Source organism: Erythranthe guttata, chromosome 13 (assembly GCF_056151865.1).
Source record: "Erythranthe guttata isolate IM_541 chromosome 13, IM_541, whole genome shotgun sequence".
Taxonomy (NCBI): domain Eukaryota; kingdom Viridiplantae; phylum Streptophyta; class Magnoliopsida; order Lamiales; family Phrymaceae; genus Erythranthe; species Erythranthe guttata.
The window spans coordinates 4,195,639-4,216,023 of NC_142545.1; the positions used below are offsets into that span (position 1 = coordinate 4,195,639).

General features: G+C 32.1%; 2 protein-coding genes and 1 long non-coding RNA gene across 3 annotated transcripts; 1 reads left to right on the forward strand and 2 right to left on the reverse strand.

The window, feature by feature from the left end:
* Nucleotides 1–6,560: 6,560 nt before the first annotated feature.
* On the forward strand, nucleotides 6,561–7,884 carry LOC148765712 (uncharacterized). The gene is made up of 2 exons (XM_088811908.1): nucleotides 6,561–6,912; nucleotides 7,401–7,884. Exons 1-2 carry the CDS (start codon nucleotides 6,648–6,650, stop codon nucleotides 7,658–7,660), a joined length of 525 nt encoding a protein of 174 aa, XP_088668034.1. The 5' UTR covers nucleotides 6,561–6,647; the 3' UTR covers nucleotides 7,661–7,884.
* A 2,198-nt stretch (nucleotides 7,885–10,082) lies between these two features.
* On the reverse strand, nucleotides 10,083–13,349 carry LOC148765713 (uncharacterized). Its single transcript, XR_016029169.1, has 2 exons — nucleotides 12,828–13,349; nucleotides 10,083–10,366 (listed from the first exon to the last, which is right to left on the reverse strand). It is a non-coding gene; the product is annotated as an uncharacterized LOC148765713 (long non-coding RNA).
* A 3,169-nt stretch (nucleotides 13,350–16,518) lies between these two features.
* LOC105966384 (basic leucine zipper 34) lies at nucleotides 16,519–19,226 on the reverse strand. Its single transcript, XM_012990944.2, has 5 exons — nucleotides 18,510–19,226; nucleotides 18,216–18,306; nucleotides 17,988–18,114; nucleotides 17,281–17,470; nucleotides 16,519–16,783 (listed from the first exon to the last, which is right to left on the reverse strand). Exons 1-4 carry the CDS (start codon nucleotides 19,112–19,114, stop codon nucleotides 17,316–17,318), a joined length of 978 nt encoding a protein of 325 aa, XP_012846398.2. The 5' UTR covers nucleotides 19,115–19,226; the 3' UTR covers nucleotides 16,519–16,783; nucleotides 17,281–17,315.
* Nucleotides 19,227–20,385: the final 1,159 nt, after the last annotated feature.

The window sequence follows — 20,385 nt, forward strand, 5'->3', positions numbered from 1 at the left end:
CCAGTATCAAAATATTCCTATTACATAATAATGGTTCATATGGAACTATCATAATAACCTAATTTAACCAAACATTAACTTGCAATCCTATTTTACATAACATAGAAAAAACATAATGGAAATAAACCATGCAACTACGGTTACAATTCATAACCATCATAAAATATGGCCATGAACCACCACTAATAACAATAGTCAATCTTTCGTAGGAGTGGTGTAGACCAAGAACGGCCTGTTAGAAGCGGTGGAGCTCATTGGAGTGCTAGATGAATTGAATTTTTTAAGGTTTCCGGCCTTCGAGCGGAGAATAGAGTTATTTTTAATTGTTTCATCTTCAACGAAAGTAGAGTTAGCTGTGCTAAACTCTGTGCTTCGAGAACCCTCAGAATCAGAAACGTAAGCAAGATACTCCATCCCATGTGTGAACTCCAAACTGTGTGATGATCCGGATGAAACATCGATCACAACTGGTGGAACGTTGTGATTTCTACTTGCGAACTCAAGTTCAGCAACAGTTTCAAAAGCTTGTGCATTTACCCCGACATTCTCGGTATTGACTTGTTCATCATCGGAAGATATCACTATGATTTGTTCGTCCTAGTTAAGATTGTTTACCGGCTCTGGTCCAAAGATGCATTTGAGTTCTACGTATTTTGGTTCTCCACAATGACGATAGGCAAAACCGAAAGAACTTCGCTGCACAAACATAAAAATAGCCGCGACCACATAAATAATGATTCAAGTGAACAATTCAAAATATGTTTAACTGAGCATAGTATAACAGAGAACAATACCCGCAAAATATAATTCCATATGTCCTCGGGGGCAGAAATGGCCTTACTCTCCGGTTTGTAAACGACTCCATCTATCGATTGAATCCAGTGGAAGGTCGTAAACCTTTTGCGTAAAAGATCCATCTTCTTAGTGAGGTGTTTGTACAAAAAAAACGTACCAAACTTGCTTTGAATTGTTCTTGTGCACTGAAAAGTGCTAGTGTGTTCTTCCCTTAACGTTCAAAGTTGCCGATGGTAGATTCCAAGCACAATAACTCAATGAAGTAATCATCGATCTTGTCGCTCCAATCCAACTCATAAGGGAAATGTTCTTGACGAAAGATAGGTTTTTTTTTTAGGAGCCATGTAGAATGATTTTGTAAGAGATTGATGAGTTATAAAATTAGCTTAACGTAAAGGGTTTGTATACACTTGAACCGTAACTTAGGACAATGTATTGGGTGGAGAATAAGTCATAAATCAGTGATAACAAAAAAACTTCAAAAAATACATCATTTAATATTCTGCAAAATTGGGCGGCTGTGATCACAAGTTTGAATGACAACACAAATACTGCAGTAATCAATATATAAGAAATACTTGAAGAAAGGGCAGGTAGAAATTAAGTTTCTCTCATTTAATTGTGTGATATAATTATTCAATAGGGTAGGTTTTATTTTTAATATTTTGACTTCTTGCAAGATAGATTGATGGATATATATGTATACGAATGACAATTTTGTGCAGGTGTTGTAATGAATATTTGGTGTGTTAAATATGATTTGCATTAATTATATATTATCTGCTATTATTTAATAATGTGGGCAGTTGGAGATGTATTTATTTGGGTATTGGGAAAAAGGATGTTTGTTCGAGTAAATATAATTATACTCATTGGTTAATGCTACCAAAAAAATTGAATGCATTGAAGGAATCAAATTTGCTGAAGATTTTTTTAGGAATCAGATGAGTATTGAGAAAAACTTAAACATTTGAGCCCTTGTTTATAAACAGTTCACTAATTTGAAGATATTGCCTTCCAAAGCTGGTTTCTCTGCGATTTAATAAATTTAAGGAATCAAATTTAAATCCACTTTTATGTTTTGTATGATCGATTTACATATTTAAAAGTATAATTAAGTTCTTTCTTTTTTGTAATTGTTCAGTCGGCAACATATATGTTCGCAGCGATCTCGATATAATGAAATGTGCTCATATTTGTAACAAATATACAAGGGGCAAATTTAATTTGATAAAAATATATAGGTACATATGCCACAAACTCGATAACAACTGAAACATGTCCAAAAAATTCAATTTAAATTATAGTACAATAACATGGACAAATTTATATTATGCATTCATGGTGTAATAACGCCCTAGTAAGAACTACGAGTTGCCAGTACATATTACAAAACAAAATGTAACATCGGTATACATTATAATGCTGGCAATACAAATGATAGACCATTTGAATTGTAATACGCCGTACAACAAAAAAAACACGGAAATTAAAAGGAGTCGTTGCATCAGCATAACACCAAACATAATACCATTGCTTATGCTAGCAAAATACACCCAACACAAACACCAATAACCGAAGCAATCACGTAACCAAAAAGACCTCCATAAGGGTTGTTAACCACAGTCTTTAGATCCAATTGTGCTTCCAATGAATCTATTTTCTTCAACAGCCCAGGTATAATCTGCTTATATCGTTCGCACATCTCCGGATCACATCAAATAAAAAGCTTGAAACCTTTATCCTGAAATATATGGAATGCCACAAATCAACTGTATATTAAGCAAAACGACACAATATCAAATGGATTAAACAACAACATTGCACTCACATCTTCCACAATATAATATCTGGTATCATGTACATAAGCAAAATGTACAACCGTCAAAACAAGATCGGAAAATAAATACATTCCACGACATATGCTACTGACAAACGCATTCAAATATAAGATATCATCAATCAAACAATTTACACAATTTATTGTTATCATTGAAATTTGCCCATTCTCTTACAAAAAAATGGGCAGAAAAAAATAGACATACGAATACTAATTTCATACAGAACACCAATATTAAGAAAAAAAATTAAGAATTTTTTTTATAAGAACACCAATTTCATACAGAACACCAATAGGCATACGACTACAAATTCATACAAAACACCAATTTTAAGAAGAAAAAAATGTCAAATGTTACCCCTCTATGCGGACACGTTACAAATGTCCTCCCTGGATTCAGTGGTGTCCAAGATGTTTTCACCTCAAGTGTTAAACCACAGTGGCAATAATCAGGATATGATGCGTGCGAACAACTCCGCCCTCCGTGGGTACCGAAACTCGATCCCTGTTTAGCACCTGAACTACAAGTACTCATGGTCGATTGTGGTGAATGATTTTAGGAAGATATTGTCGATGATTGAGAAAGCTCAATCTGAACAAATGAAACTCAAACCCTCATTTTGTGTCAAATAAATTGGGGGAGAGGTGAGATGTTATTTTTTTGCAATATAATAATGGGGTTATAAGGGTATTGTAGTAAATTACTACCCCAATCTTATCCAGTGTTTACATTTCATTCAAACAAAACAATGAATTAGGTAAAAGCTTGATATCATATATTTATAAAGGCGGTCGTTATATACAAGCCCATTTTTTTATTAGTTCAAAACCACATAAAGGAGTTTATTAGTTCAAGCCCGTAAATTAATCTAATTTTATTACATCAAGACCAAAGATGACAAATATACCCTTATCCACAAATAATACTCAAATACAAATAAATCTTATTTTTAATTTGTTCAAGACCAAAAATCAAAAAAAAAAAAAAAAAACAAAAAACAAAACAAAAAAGAAATATCACGACTGCCAAATATTAATTTATGCTAAATATGTATGAATGAACATTAATCTATGTTTATTTCTTGTTGGGTTGCAATGATTTGGCCGATTTTGGAAAAAAATTGAGATTGAAATTGGTTTTTTTATTTTTTTTCGTTGGTTTTCCAAATCGTTTATCCAGACCGATTTTGTACACGAAAATCGGCGTCATAATGCCGATTTTTGTTAACCAAATCGGCGACACAACGTCGACTTTACAAGTCAAAATCGGCATTCTAATGTCGATTATTGAGTACAAAATTGGTTTTCGAATACCGATATTTTTTGAATTTTTTTTTAAATAATACATTATATATTTGGTTAATTGATATTTTTTAAATATTTGAAACGAAAATGTTTATCACCATTCGGTGGCGTCTACCACTCCTTTAACCCGATCGAATAGAGCTTTCCGTATCTCAAATATTTATTCGTTAGATAATTCATTTGAATAATCCTCCATCAATCCCCTAGGTTGATGCACGAAAGTATGAGAAAACGGTCTTAAAAAAACATAGATAATAAAATCGGTATTTAGAAACCGAATTTTGTAGTACAAGTCGGCATGACAATACCGATAATACAAAAACAAATCGGTGTTGTCATGCCGATTTTTACTACAAAAATCGGTTTTTAAGTACCGATTTTTATTAAAAGAATCGGAATGTGGTTACCGACTTTAGTAACAAAAATCGGTATTTGCAGACCGATTTTTGGTATCGTCGAATTTTTTTCCCAACAAAAAAAAACGACTCAAAAACAAAAATAAAGGGTTAAAACATATTTCTCCACCCTCGTAAACCACCATATCATTGTTTTCTGGTTCCATCGTGAATGTTTGGTATGTATTTGATAATTTTGGTGTGTAGGATTTCTTGGTGGGTTTGTGAAGAAGAAGGGGAAGAAGGAGGAGAGTTTTAAGTCGTGAAATAAGGAAGAAGGGTTTCTGGATTTATGTATTTTATTTGGTCTTGCACAAAGGAAATGATTTTATTTTTTATTTTTTAATGCTTTGTGTTTTTTATTTGATTTTAAATTTCATTAAGGATAAATTAGTGTTTTTATGTTGGAGGTCTTGAACTAATAAAAAAATGGGTTTGCATATAACCGCCGCCATTTATAAATTATACACACCAAATGGTGTGATTAATGTTACAAGTAATCATATTAATCATGAGATTAATAATCATATTCCAAACTAACCATCCCAACTGGCAACTATAAAACCAAAAGAGCCCCTAACGGATTGTATCACCAACTACGTATATATTAGGTCATCCGTCATTCTATTATGGTAGAGCAAATTAGCCCGCATGGGTGTAGCTCAACTGGTTCCGGAGGTGGTAAGTTGGTGCATCGTAGAGCAAATTGTTAATTACCTAATTTTGCGTGCATTAGTAAATTCTTAATTCCTAATAATGGATTATTAACTCATTTAACTAATTTTCAGTTGAAAATTTAGACTTTTAAAGGGTCAGTTATTAATAAAGCAAGACGTTGACGAGGATATACAAGACTTGAGACAAATGTAATCATGTTAAATATAACTCCACTTTTAAATAATTTTTTAAGGTATTTTCAAACAAATTTATTATTATTATTATTACGGTTAAATATAATTTGCACCCTTGTACTATGACCACTGTCGCATTTACCCCCTGAAGACCTGAACAACGAAATACGACAAAATGATCCCTCATGTTACAAGTCAACGATCAGAATTTTGATACCGTTAGTTTGTACAGTGTAATTACCTTTTTACCCTTACTTTATAATATAGAAAAAGACATTTTTCATGCCATTGTTTCGAGACATAACTTGAGGGTGAGAAATTATATCCATTTTCCCCTTTCTTCTTCTCATTTTCAAAAAGTTTAGATATAATAAATTATTATGGAATTTTTCGTTGAAAAATATTAGCTTTGGGGAAAAATAAAAAAAATATAATATAAGGATAAAATAAATGATCTTAAATTTCCGGATCAAAAATTAAAAAAAAATCATTTTTTTATTAATTTTATATTATATTGAAATTGCTAATAGAGTACTTTTATTTTTCTTTAATTATTTTGCGATTTTTTTTTTGAAATAATAGAACTTATTTCATTTACTTGTTTTTTTTTTTTTTTTTTATATTCTAATGGAGGCGTAAAATTATCATAATAAGATCAAAAAATTGTTCAAAGCGCCACATCATCCATATTGGATAGAAAGACTAACAAATGCTAACAACAGGGGCTATTTTGTCGTATTTCATAGTTCAGAGGGTAAATGGGACAGTGGTCATAATGCAGGGGTGCAAATAGTATTTAAATATATTAGTGTTAATTAATGAATTAGTTTTCAAAAGATAAATTATTATTATTATTATTATTATTATTATTATTATTATTATTATTATTATTATTATTGTAAATTCATGCATTTTTTCAAACATTGCAAACTTATATATATATATATATATATATATATATATATATATATATATATATATATATATATATATATATATATATATATATATATATCTTATTTATAAGTCTATTATGTTGTGCGTGTGAAGATCATATACATGCGTAGTATATTAATGATGTTAAATAACTTTATTTTTTTGAGCAATGTTAAATAAAATTGATATATATATATATATATATATATATATATATATATATATATATATATATATATATATATATATATATATATATATATATATATATATATATATATATATATATATATACACCTTAGGTTGTTGCAAATGTAATTTTACCGACCCAACTAAAGAAGAAGAAAGTCGTGTAAGTTTGACCATTTCAAACTAACATATCTAAACATTTATGACTTCTTTGTTACTATATAAACCCCCGACTCCCTCATTAGAACACCATCAAAACAATCAAACTTGTCTTTGTAGCAAATTTTTTATCCTTCTACTTAAATTAAACTTGCAAATCGAGAAAAAGATTAAGCAATGGCTCTGAAATTTGGAGCCCTCTTTGTTCTCGTGGCAATGTCTATTTTCGCCATTGCTATGGCGAACAAGGATTGGAGTACTGTTGCAGGTAACTGGAATCATTGGAACCATACTGGAGGTGACTTTTGGGGTTACCGGCACAAAAATTGTTCTGAAAGATCCAACACAATCATAGTCGGTGGATCAGAGAACTGGCATTACGGGTTCAATTACACCGATTGGGCAATCAAGAATGGTCCATTTTACTTGAACGACACATTGGGTATGTAATTAAGCTCTATAACTATTTTATATATCTATATGGACCTATATATAACTATTGTAATATAATTAGAATATTCATTCTCTCAAGTTTCATTTATGCACGTTAGTGCAATTTTGGAGGATTAACGTGGTGTTTGCAAAATGTTTTAGAAACAGTTTATGAGATTTTTTTTCTCATAATCTATTTATTAGGCATTTGGAAAATCAAAATTCTTCAGCTTTTGTTTCTCTTAAGATAAGTTGTTTTAAGTTAATTTTTAAAAAACACCCTTAGACCAGCATTTTCTATTTAAATAGATTTTTTCAGTATATTTGCAAACATCCCTAACTTTTAGAAATAATCACTTAATACTCACTTAACTGATAATCGATAAGTACTTGTGTTTTTTTAATAAGCTTTTGCAAACACCACCTAAATCATCATAGCACTCACACACATGTGTGTGTATATATCAAAACTTTATCGGATGTGTTGATCATATGCAGTGTTTAAGTATGCTCCACCAAACGAGACCACATTCCCTCATAGTGTATATTTGCTACCGGATTTTTGGAGTTTTCAAAATTGTGACCTCAAAAGAGCAAGAAAAATTGGGGAGGTAACTTCCGGCGGCGGCCAAGGATTCGAGTTCGTGTTAAAGAGGTGGCAACCGTACTATTTTGCATGTGGCGAACACAAGGGCATTCACTGCAAAGATGGTCTCATGAAATTTGCAATATGGCCCTTGATACGTTGGTATAATTAAAAGAGAAGATGCGAATTTTTTTGTGGTGCTATGTTATAGATACACAAGTTTTCATATATATATTTGTTGTCCTATGTTATTGAACGAATAATCTACTAGCATGCAAAATTTTACTTTCTATTTTTATTTTTATATCCCACATAGAGCATAAGATATTCTTGATGGATTTATGTTTTTTGTACTATGAAACTTAATAAACTTGTGGCACGAAAATGTTAAACTTATTGGAAATGTTTTGTTCCTATTTCCTTAGCATTATTAACTTTCTTCCTTCTCTCACATGACACTAATTATTTGATTGATACATGACAATATTAATAAGTGTGTAAATGAGTAGAGTTTGATATTTATTAATTTTATGTACTATTGGTGTTCTTAGTGTATTTTTTTAGGTAAAAATACGTAAATGGGTGAATAATGCAAAATATACAAGTTCAGAAGAAAAATCAATGTTTGTAGAAAATTCTAAAGTTACTTAGGCAGTTTTTGCCATTTTGATTATATCTCTTTTGTATGAATACTAAATGACATGATTCAGGCCGTATTGAAAAGCTAATTCGAAGGGCTACAACTTTCGTTGGTTAATTGCCTTCTACCTTCGTTCTCACGGGAGAGCATTTATAAAACGTGTACGCAAGCCAACTTCAATAGTGGGATCAATTAATTAGAATTTGATTTGTAGAATTTTGTATTTCAATTTGATGTTCTATTATTTAGACATTATTGTAGTAAATTTTTTTTTTATTAAATAAAAAAATCAGTAATTCGGTATGCTTTTTTGTAAAAAAAAGGAAAAAAGAAAAAAAAAATTGAAACCTTCTAATGAATGGCCTTAAACAAATCACTCAAAAGAATTTTGAACTCGCATCATCTCACCAAACACCAATATGAAAAAGGTTTCTTATACCACTTGGCTAAAACTTATTTGGTTAGTAATGGATATATGATGAGGTCCCTGTAACATTACACCCCTCTTTTGCGAAAATCATGTAGCTGCTCTAGAAAATGTTTTACCTATCCAAAAGTCTACCTTGAAATTTTAAGGGATTATTAGCAAGACCCCCCTCATCTAGGAAATTTAGTTAAGAAAACCCCCCCTTCCAAAAATAATTTGAGAAAACACCCTTAGTTAGTATTCCACCAAATATTACTTTTATAATTCTAAATTTACCCTTAATTGTCAATATACTATTTTGAAACCCTAATTTTGTCTTTCCCAAGTTCACGCCTTTCACCACCGCCAATGCCTCTCCGCCGCCGTCCACTGCCACCGCCGCCAAATCCTCACCGACCACCACCGTCCCCTCGTCGTTCCACCACTCAACCTCACTTCGTCTTCGCCATGCTCGACGAGGCTATTCACTACGTCAAGTTCTTGAAGAACCAGGTCCAGTCTCTCGAGAGCGTGGCGGCGAGCCGGCCGCCAGCGACGACGGGGATGGGGATTGGGTTTCCGGTGCCGATGTCCAGTGGGAGCCACCATTTAGCAGATGATTAATTATTAATTAATAAGGGGTTAATTAAATTACTGCTAATTAATTAAACTAGTAACCATGACCCGTGCGTTGCACGGGGTATCATTGCAAAGGGAAGAAAATAATTGTTTAAAACTAAATATGTGGAATAAAAAAAATAATCGAGAACATATCACAGAAAAAAAAGTTTATAAATAGATGGATAAATTGTAAAGATTGAAACGATCATTAGTTTCAACACTACTACAATATTATTTTTAAGACATAGTAGTACTATACAGACACATCGAAGTTTAACATTATGCCAATAATGTTTACAATGATTCACGCGACTTCAGTTTTCAACCGATATAAATAATAGAAGGAAATCTTGGATTTTGTATGAATAAATTAAAGTGAAAAATTATTTAATTCATGGAAGTTTTCTATTTAAACTCTAAAGTCTAAACTCTAAATTACTGTGATATACATGGGATATGACTACAACAATTTTTTCTAATGTAAAGTCTACAGGTCGCGTAGATTGCATCAAAATCTCGCCGGCCAATTTCCAAGGCCATATTAGTGAATAATATAAGAGATCAAAATCTGATCTTCATAGATTAGGTATCGAACACTAACACGCACAAAGATAAAAGAAGAAAGTAAGGTGCGACAGTACATTGTTCCTTATATGTCTCGCAAAATCTGTCACAACCACTCTAGAAAAAAATAAATCAAAGACGAAGCCCCATCTCAGATTAAACTTCAGTTTGAGTTTGCATATACTCTTTCCTTCAAAGTCATTTTCCATCATCTTGTTATTTCATATATTACATAATTGGCTTCGTATCTCGACAAATCATATATTTACTCGAAACATCACAAATTTAATCAATCATATACACATTATCTCTTTTTTAATCCAATGATGAACCAAGAACAATGATATTTATGTTCATACGAAATAAACCGTACAAACATCATTTGTAAAAATCGACGTTACCTAAAATGTAGAAAATAATTTATCTGTGTGCTTTTCATCATCATTCACAAAATAATTCCTCATAGCTTTTGTGGATGATGAGAAAACTGAAAAAATACACCGAAAAACTATCATGATACACCACCAGTTAAATAAAGCACCATATAAAACTTCTTGTTTATGATCGACGTCATCAGCCAAATTGTTTAAGCTTTAAAACATGGAAATTCCCAACATGTTTCAAGATTTCAACTGTTTAAATGTGTCCTGCAAAAAAAATAAATTTCTTAAAAGTATATCAACAAACATCTTATATATAAACATAACTTAAATCAAACATTCCAAAAGCAAAGAAAATGAGAGTCAAGTCAATTGAAAAAAAAAATCACGGTTTCATGTATTTTCTCAGGTAATCCAACAACATGGGGCCATGAACTTTAATTTCATTGATCTTGTGAACTTAGCTTTTCAAAGTTTAAGCAATCATAAAAAAGTTGAGGTTTTGAATGCAAACTTTAGATTTTTTCTTATCATAACGTGTCGCAACACATCCGAAGACTATTAGTAAATTTAGGCCTTGAGAGTGTTAGAGAAAATACAGAAAAACTCCATAGTAATCTTTTAAACAAAAATATCGAAAATAAGAAAATTAATTGTACGGAAATAAGACAATTAATTGGCACATCATATTTTTATTATCGTATGTAAATAAGACAATTAATTGGCACATCACAGTTTTATTATCGTATGGAAATAAGATAATTAATTGGCACATCATATTTTTATTATCATAAAATAAAATAAGACAGCCACACAACTTGGCATTTCTATCTATCATTTTGAAAGAAATTATTCTATTAGACGTCGAGTTCTAAGGATAAATATATGAGGTATTCACACAGATGCTAGTATCAGCTAAGAGCTCAAAGCCTGAATGCTTGCCGCTCAATTGTTTATCTTTCCTTGAAAACATCTGCATATCCCTTTTCGTGTTCTGATATGTTTGACACTCTTAAATAAATGCAAGTTAAAAATAGGTATTTTTGTCGAGGAAAACAAACAATGTAAATAGGCAATCAAATTCATTCAAAAACCAAATACAGTTATTTTGGAAAAAGGTTTCGTCGGACTAAAATTAAGAAGAATAAATTTGAATACATTTATTTTGCAAAAAGCTTCCATATGCTAATTTAAAAAAAAATGAATACAAATTCTTAGAAAATTTGTTAAATTGCTTCACTGAAATTGTGGACCTTGAAACTCAACATGGAATTGAACACCGAAAAGCTTAATAAAATGCAGAGAAATTTGTACATTATTCAGTGAAAGAAAAAAAAAAAGCTTTAATGCTCACTCATTTTTTCCTGATGAGAAAGATTTCTACCTCACGCAATCCCAGTCCTTGACATGATTTGCGTTTTTTAAATATTCAATCACCAAAACTGTGGAGTCATACAAAAATTTGTGCAATTCAGGGAGCCTCCATATTATGCAAGTCCGCGCAACATAAATGGCAATCAAGTGAAAAGATTATTTCCACAAAACTTAGGAACTTATCCATAACGTGGCATCCGACCTGCATGGCTTCTTCCCGACTTTTCCTATTACTATACATGCTGATGCTGATATACAATATGCCACAATATATATATATATATATATATATATATATATATATATATATATATATATATATATATAAAGAAGTAATTCGATTATGCATGTTCTTATTTTGTTTATAGTTTATTAAAAACAATAATAAGAGTAGAATATTTCATCCATTAAATAAAAGATTCCATTAAAGTTAACCAAATTATACACAAAAGGATTACAATTAAATGCATTATAGAGTTGAGAGAAGAAAATGAGACAAAATAGAAAAATAAGTGACTAAAGCGGAACTAAATAATAAGATGAGGGACTATTAATGATACTTGGCCTATTTAAAAATTCATACCAAATAGACGAATGGGACATTTAAAATGATAGAATGGAGTCTGCATTGTTCTTAATTAAGAGCCTATACAGCAAGACTCTTGATGCATAAAATTTAGCTCAAAAATTTAATTTCAGCTAATGCACAATGTTTTAGCTACTCACTTCTACTTGGTCCCTACAATAAAACTCTTCAAATTTTAGCTAACTATTATCTTTAACTACTTCTTGAATAGATAGTTATTTCCCTAAAAAAAAGAATAGTTAGTTATAAAAATATCATATATTTATATACAAATTTATCTAAATTACTATTAATTTACTATTAATTTACTGAATAGTCAGTTGATAATTTGAACGACTATGGTTTGAACTTTGATATTCAACATCCCAACAAAGCCCTGTAAACGATCATAAAATAATGTTTTTATGTTATTTTCAATTTGAACACACACACACACACACACACACACACACATATATATATATATATATATATATATATATATATATATATATGGTATAAATATATATATATCCACCTTCAAATTCTTCATTCCTTGGACAAACAGACCTCAACCATGTTTAATTTTTGCGGGATTATTAATTAGAAAAATTCTCTTCTTCTTTTCAAAGAAGAAGTTACCTTATATCATTTCTGGCAATAGCTCTGTATGCATGATGAGCAACAAAATGCATCAATCTTTGAAAGAAGATAAGTAAAATGCTCCAAAGAATTTAACATGCATGGCACTTGAGATCAAAAAAGTTAACATGAAAACTCCTTAATTACCTGAACAGTTAAAGGTCGTTGCTGCCAAAATGTGCTTAAACAATTCAACTCTCCATAAAAATGTGCTCAATCACCAAGTTACTTCCATCTACAAATTTAATATAGAAATACAAACAATACATTCAAAATGGGAATCATCAGATAATTTTTGCTTAGAATTTCATTACTAATGAATTTTCATGCTAGAACTCAGTATGCTCAAAAGGTATTAGATGTTCCATCCGGATCGGATGAACCATAAGAGAATAATAGGTTTCGAAAACAATTAGAATTGCAGATTCTTCATTATAAAGCGTATCAATCCTTCAATATGGACAACTCTGAGCGGCGGCCAGGCGAGGCCTCCACCCTCGCTACATCTTGCAAAAACGACCGTATGCGTAAAGATAACTAAAAAGGAAGAAAAGTGACAACAACAAACAGTGAAGAGCAAATCGATGAACAACACCTATTTATAGGAGTTAGTTGTTGGAGAGGTTAAAAAATAAGGTGGTGTGGAGAAGTTAACGGTTTTGATGGCACGAACTCGACGGTTTACAAAAAGTGCGTGGGAGCAAAAAGGCTTTCAACATATAATGAAATCGGACAGGGCAAGAAAATGGAAAAGAAGAAAAAAAAACCACCATCGAGTTTGGGAAAAAAGAACTGCTGCACTGACACACGAAATTATAACTTCCCAAGTATGCCGAAAATGGGGGAAGACTGGGAATGGAATGGGCGGTTTCAATATCGTGGGATTTTCCTTTTTCTTTCTTTCAGTCGTGTGATCTCAAAAATTATTTTTAAACCTCTCTTTTATATATAAAGATTAATGGTTAAATTAGACATTTATTAATTTACAAAATTAACCCTAGGTTTAGGTTTAGGTTTTAGTTCAAAATATCTTCGTTTTATATATAAGATTAATGTGGGGGTTAAGGTTATGTAAAGAAGAGAAATTGTATGTACTCACTACTCTGTACTACTTAGAATATGGAAGTGGGGTGGTGATGGTGTGGTGTGGCGATGACGTGGTGACGATGAAGAGCAGATCTAGGGTTTTTTGGTGGATTGTGGCGAAAGACGGCGCAGAAAAAGAAATTCGCGCAGGCAGGGCCCTTAATCGACTACGTGTGTTTAATCGACTATGTTCAATAGTCGATTAAGGCTTAATCGACTATGTTCAGTAGTCGATTAAGGTTTTGTTAAATTTTATTTTTTTTGATTTTTTATTTATTGATTCCAATGTATAAATCAATTACAATGTTTGTATATATTTTTTAAATATAGTTGATTTTGCATTTTTTTTGTAATTGTGATTTGTTATTTTTAATAGCTAAAATTTTAATCGACTATGCATTAATAAACCTGATAGAGAAAAAAATTAAAAAAACCAAAAAAAATTTAAAAACAAAATTAGAAACAAAAAAAATAAAAAAATTAAAGATTTTCCTTAATCGACTATGAAGCATAGTCGATTTAAGACTAATCGATTATGCTTCATAGTTGATTAAAAAAACGGAAAAAAAAAAAAAAAAAATCGCGGAGCGCTGACCTAGTGACGAGGTGGCGGGCGGGGGTAAAGTTGGAAAACATAATGGCTGAAAATGGGTGTGGACTTTTCTCAAATGGACTAAAATATTTTGGGCTTCCCTCAATTAAAAAAAGTAGTGAGGGGCTTTCTCAAAGAGTCCCAAATTTTAATATATTAATTTGTGTTTTCTTTTAAAAAAAAATTAAAAAATCATGTAGGAAGGGATCCCCTTTTTTTTATTTTACTTTTTTGAGAAAATCTCTTTAATTGTTAGTTTTGGGTGATTAATAGAAGCAACCTACCAATTATTCTCTCTCTTTTTTTACTCAATTTAAAATTTCTTTTTCTTCTACCACTCTCTCTCTCTCTCTCGTATTGGATAAAGGGTGGCCAAAATTGGATTATTTTATACGGTTGTACAATTGTACGATTTTTCAAAAAAATGAAATTAATTAATTTATTAAGAGCAACTCCAATGGAGGCACTAAATGAGGTATCAAACTAAAAAACTACAACTTTGATGCTTTAAAATTAAAAAATCCTCCTCCAATGGAGGCATTAAATGGAGAATTATTTTGATACTCAACCACCCCGAGGTGCAAAAATACTCCCTGGAAAATGAGGTATCAAAAATATAACCACCCAATTAACCTATCACTATTAGACACGTGGAATTTAAAAATATAATTATTTATATATTTAAAATTTGATAATCTATTTGATACTTGTGGTTGGAGCGAATTTTTTTTCAAGAAGTATCAAAGTATTATATCAAGTATCAAATGAATATTTAATGCTCCATTTTGATATCTCCCATTGGAGTTGCTCTAAGAATCAAAACTAGATAAGTTAATTGTGTTATTTTGAAATGACACAACTAGCTTTTTTTTTCTTTTTTTTCCTTTTTTAGGAAAAAATGAATTTCATTAGGCATAAATAGCCAAGGATTGGGGAAGGTTAAATCCTTCAATACAAGATGAATCTGTCATTGAAGTAAGGACATGGGTCAAAAAATTCCCAGTCCGTCTAACAAAAGAAAAAATACATGAAGTAAAGGAACGAGAAATAATTAAACATTCTTCCACAAAAAGCTCCGAAAGAAGAAGATGGAGAACCACCAGCATGAAGGGCATCGATAACGCACTTGCAATCTCCTTCTAGAATAATGGACCTCTAGCCTTTTCCTTGGGCTTTAAGTAGCGCACGAAGAGCCGCATGAGCTTCACCATCAACCGCACATGGTCTCCCTGAGAACTTTTCCACACTCCACCAAATCAGCACCCCTTTTCAATCCCGAGCGGCTATTGAAACTAAATAATAATCTTGATTAATAGGAAGGGCCGCGTCGAAAATTGATCTTAATCATTCCTTCTAGCGGAGGGCTCCATCGGGTTGGATGAGCAGGCTTCCTTGAGACATTATAAACCAGCTGGGCTTGCCAAAAGCTTTCAAGAAAGTTGCTACTCCAACAGACAAGTTCATCCTCCTTCAGACCCTCTTCCCCATGCAAGCTAAGATTTTGTTGCGACAGTCCCATAGTTTCCAAGCCACCACAAGAGCTAAGAGAAATGTTTCATCCTGGCAGCTCCTTTTCATGTAGTCGAACCAGCCCCACATCGAAAGAAATTGTTTGGCGGGGTTAATTTCATGTAAAGGTATTACACATTGTCTCATGAACTAAACACATATTCCATTTAATAGGTGCCTAAACACCTCTATATTTTCTATGGTGACATTTCATTTTATTATTTTCCACACTTACATATTCTAAATGGATTCATTATTTTTTCATTCATCAAAAACTAGTTTTGGGAATCTAAATTAAACCACTTAACTATTCAACAAATTTTGAGTAAATACTCAAAATTTTCAATAGTAAGTGCTACATATGTATGTTCCAATCCAGTTTTCCACTCTCGAATGAAGCATATAGCTAATTTTTACATTGTTTGACATCAAGTTGTCAATGGTCGGTCGAAGTACCATTTCTTTAGCATGTTAATGTAATAATAGAGGGTAAAAATGTAAATAATAAAAACATTGAAGTGTGGATACATTCAATTATTCAAGTAATTAATATGAGCACAAGTACTGGTCTGAATCTAAGGAATATTACTACAGTCAAATTAGATTCATATACTTATTTACATGTACAGAACATCTCCACTACTTCTGCTGTTTTCTTGAAATGAACAAATAACTAATTAACAATGCACATACATGAATTAAGTACACTCAGAAAAAGTGCCAGCTTAAAATGATTTTCCAGTAGAAAACCAAGTTTCATTTTTGAATGATTAATACATGAGAGACAAGAAAATTAAATAATATAACCACACTCAATTACACAGAACCCTAAATGAATTAATAATTAAAAAAAAAAAAAAATTGAGCCCATAAAAAGAAGGGCAATGGCCCTACAATCTGATCCACAGCAAATTTCCTGCACAAAAGAAAAAATTATACTATCTTAGTCTTGAAAACTAGCGGAGCCATGATTTTAAGTTTACAGGGCCGAACGCATTATTTTTTTATTACGTGGGCGTTATTAATATTAATATACGCAATTGTTTTCGAAGTTTTATATAAAATAATAGAAATTTGAGAAATGTTGGGGGGCATGACCCCCTCCGATCCTATGCTGGCTCCGCCACTGGAGTTGACTATAATATAAATGCTTGATGATGAACTAGTTTAATTTTGCTCTTAAACTAAATAATGTGCGAAAACTATAAATCGAAAAAAAAAAGTTTGGAAAAAAAAGAAGAAGAATTTTATCCATATTGTTCTCTCAACATTAAAATTAAAAATATTAATAGAATAAAGATCTTTTCTTCATAACTCAGTAGGCATGAATTTTTTTGGCTGGATGACAATGACTCATATTTACATAATACAATTAACAAAAATACATATAAATTAAAAAAAAAATTTGCCAACCTGAGAATAACTATAAAATTGTACGCCGTGATCAGTTAGTTGACTGCGAGTTGCTCCATCTCAGAGCAGTTAGTATCGGAAACACGTGGTGGCGATTTCGAGCCGTTACCGTTTTCCATCTTCTTCATGTTTTGTTGGTAGTATATTTGCCTCAGCCTCTCTATTTCCCTCTTCAATGCTTCTTGATGAGCTGCATTATACATTGATCAATTAAACCACATTATTTCTTCTTTAAAATAAATTTTAAAAAAAACGACATTATTTCTGTAAAGGATATTTATGTTGGCAAATATAATGCTTGATGGAAAAATTAAAATAAATACTATTCGCAATTTATTGCAGACACCCGATGAAATACACCGAGTTGCACATTAATGTAAATTTACATACAATTACGTACATATATACATATATGGTCATCAAATACTAATTAATAAACGACTAGATATAATATAACTTATTGTCGACGAACTCACTAACGAATAAGTTGCATGTGACGAGCAACGGAAAAAAAACAACACATTACACCACTAATCTAACTTCATCTTTTTTACAAGATGTGAATGCATTTATTTAATTTGTCAATAACTTAAGTAATAACATAAAATTCTACAAATTTCGATTTCGGCCTAAAATTAATTACGAGCATGATAATTAAATATAAATAATATGTAAATTAAAAAAAATGTATAAATAAAATGTGGTACCGTCTTTGAAAAGTTTATCCTGAGCCAAAGCTGCAATTCTTTGCTTGAGAACACTGTTATCTACATTTAGTACCAAACGCTGGTGGTCCAGAAAAGCTACCCTTGGCGATAACACTGATACTTCACCCTTCACCATAATTATTTAATTTAATTATAAAATAAATAAAATTAATTAAATTGTACAAAATGTAAAATATTGCATGGAATTAATATAATTAGTTAACATACTTGAAGTGAAGAAACACTTCGTTCTAACTCAGATATGTACTGCAGTTTCCTCACTCTCGACCTTTGCGCAGATTGCCTGTTCGCCAAAATTCTGCAGTAGAACCTTGATAAATTAATAATCTCGATTAAATAATAATTTTTTTTGGTCCCGACTCGGTAAAATACCTACTAAATTATTAGTTCGATAATTTAATATTTCACTAAATCAATAGAATTCTGACTGTATTAATTTATAGAAGTTTAAATATATATATATATATATATATATATATATATATATATATATATATATACCTCTTGATCCTTTTAGGGTCAACGATCTTTTCATTGGAGTAACAATCGGAGTTGATGTCATGATTATTGAACCCTAACTCGGAGCTAGCCGCATCCTGATCCGCGGGCTCGCACTTGGGCGGGTGAAGCGACGACGACGATGACGTGGCATGCTTCTGATCATGTTCGTCGTTGATGCTGTTGTGATCCGACGGCGATGAAGGGTTCGAGCACGACAGTACATTAATATTGGGTCCAACCTCGTCATCCGCAAACATCGACATTAGCTGTTCGTCGTCAAACCTATCGAAGTTGCCTCCGTTATTATTATTATTTGCATCTCCGCCACAACCGCCGCCGCCGCCAGGTGGCATCATGAAGGAGGAGGAGGAGGAGGATCGGCGGCACTCCTCGGCCATGGGGGCCTCCAGGAAGGCGATGGAGTCGCTCATCGACCTCCTGTGGGACCGCTTGGCCGACGAGAAGTCGAGAAAATCGTCGACCCACGACGGGCCGACGACGGTTTGATTATTGATTGCCAAATTCTCCAATTTTTGGTGGCAAAAATCCGGCCAGTTGTTTTGGGGAGTCATGCTGCTTGGCACTTTTGGTGGTAAATGAGCCATTATTATTATTAATTACAAATAATTAATATATATATACTTAATTACTAACTAATTTGTAACTATAAAATGTAACTGAAAGAAAAATGAAACCAAACTACACTATATATGTCTCCAAAAGGGCCTTATATATATGTATATGTATCTATATATTGTGAAAACCCACATGCAATAAAACACAAGAACATATATATATCATAGTCACATTCAGAATTACTGACCCAATATTTTCATTATCTTTAAGAAAATAAAAAATAAAATTATCTCTTTTTCTGTCTGTCTAAAGATGGTGGGGTCACATGGGGGGAGGAGGGAGAAGATTAGGACAGCTATAGACAGCTGGTAGGGGGGGTAGGGGGGGGGGGTAGGGGGGTGGGGAGGTTGAGTCCCAACGGTATTAATACAGGAAAGAAGTCAGTATAGTTTATTAAGTCATCATCAGTGGGAATCAGAAACCACGTGCCCTTGTGGCCTGCAATACATATACATACCCTTATTATATTATATATATATATAATAGTCTCATTATTTTTTCAGATTTCAGACAACATATATTCCTACTCTCTTCTTCATCTCATCTTCAACCATTCATCATGGCCGTTGGATCAAATCCTATGACTGTTATAACTTACAAGTGTTCCATTTTCTTAAATCCCGCGTAGGAGACTGATTACTCGTCAAATGACCTGAGTTCGAATCTTCTTGCCAACATTTTCCAAGTCGAGTTTCTCGCACAAGGGTAGTTTATAATTTATGCCTGATGTGCATGGTTTGCAAGCTAATGCAGCGAGTGGAGGTTTATGAGAAATTTACAATTTTCACCCCACAAGTTTGTATAAATTTTATATTTGATCCATTACGTTCATGAAAACGCATTTAGTCTCTCATGTTTCAATAATTTAACACTTCTAGTTATTTTCGCCAATTTACCGTTAGTCTGTCAGTTAAGGTAAGGCAGTGATAGGGCACACACTTGATACCGTTAGTACTGTTGGGTGCTAAATACCAACACGCAAGTGCACGTATCGCAAACAAGTAATAAAGTGGACTCGTGAGAGTCGGATGTCGATCCCACAGGGAATACGCAAATTACCTAATCCTAAGTACCAAATTCTAACAATTATGATTTTTATCCAGCCTACGCAAGTTTGTCAAATTAAATTAATTAAACAACTAAACTAATTAAGAAAGCAAATAACACGGGAAAATATCAATTAAAACGGACCTAGGATTTTATCTTCCCCCTATGCAAGAATTGCTCACCCAAAACCCCT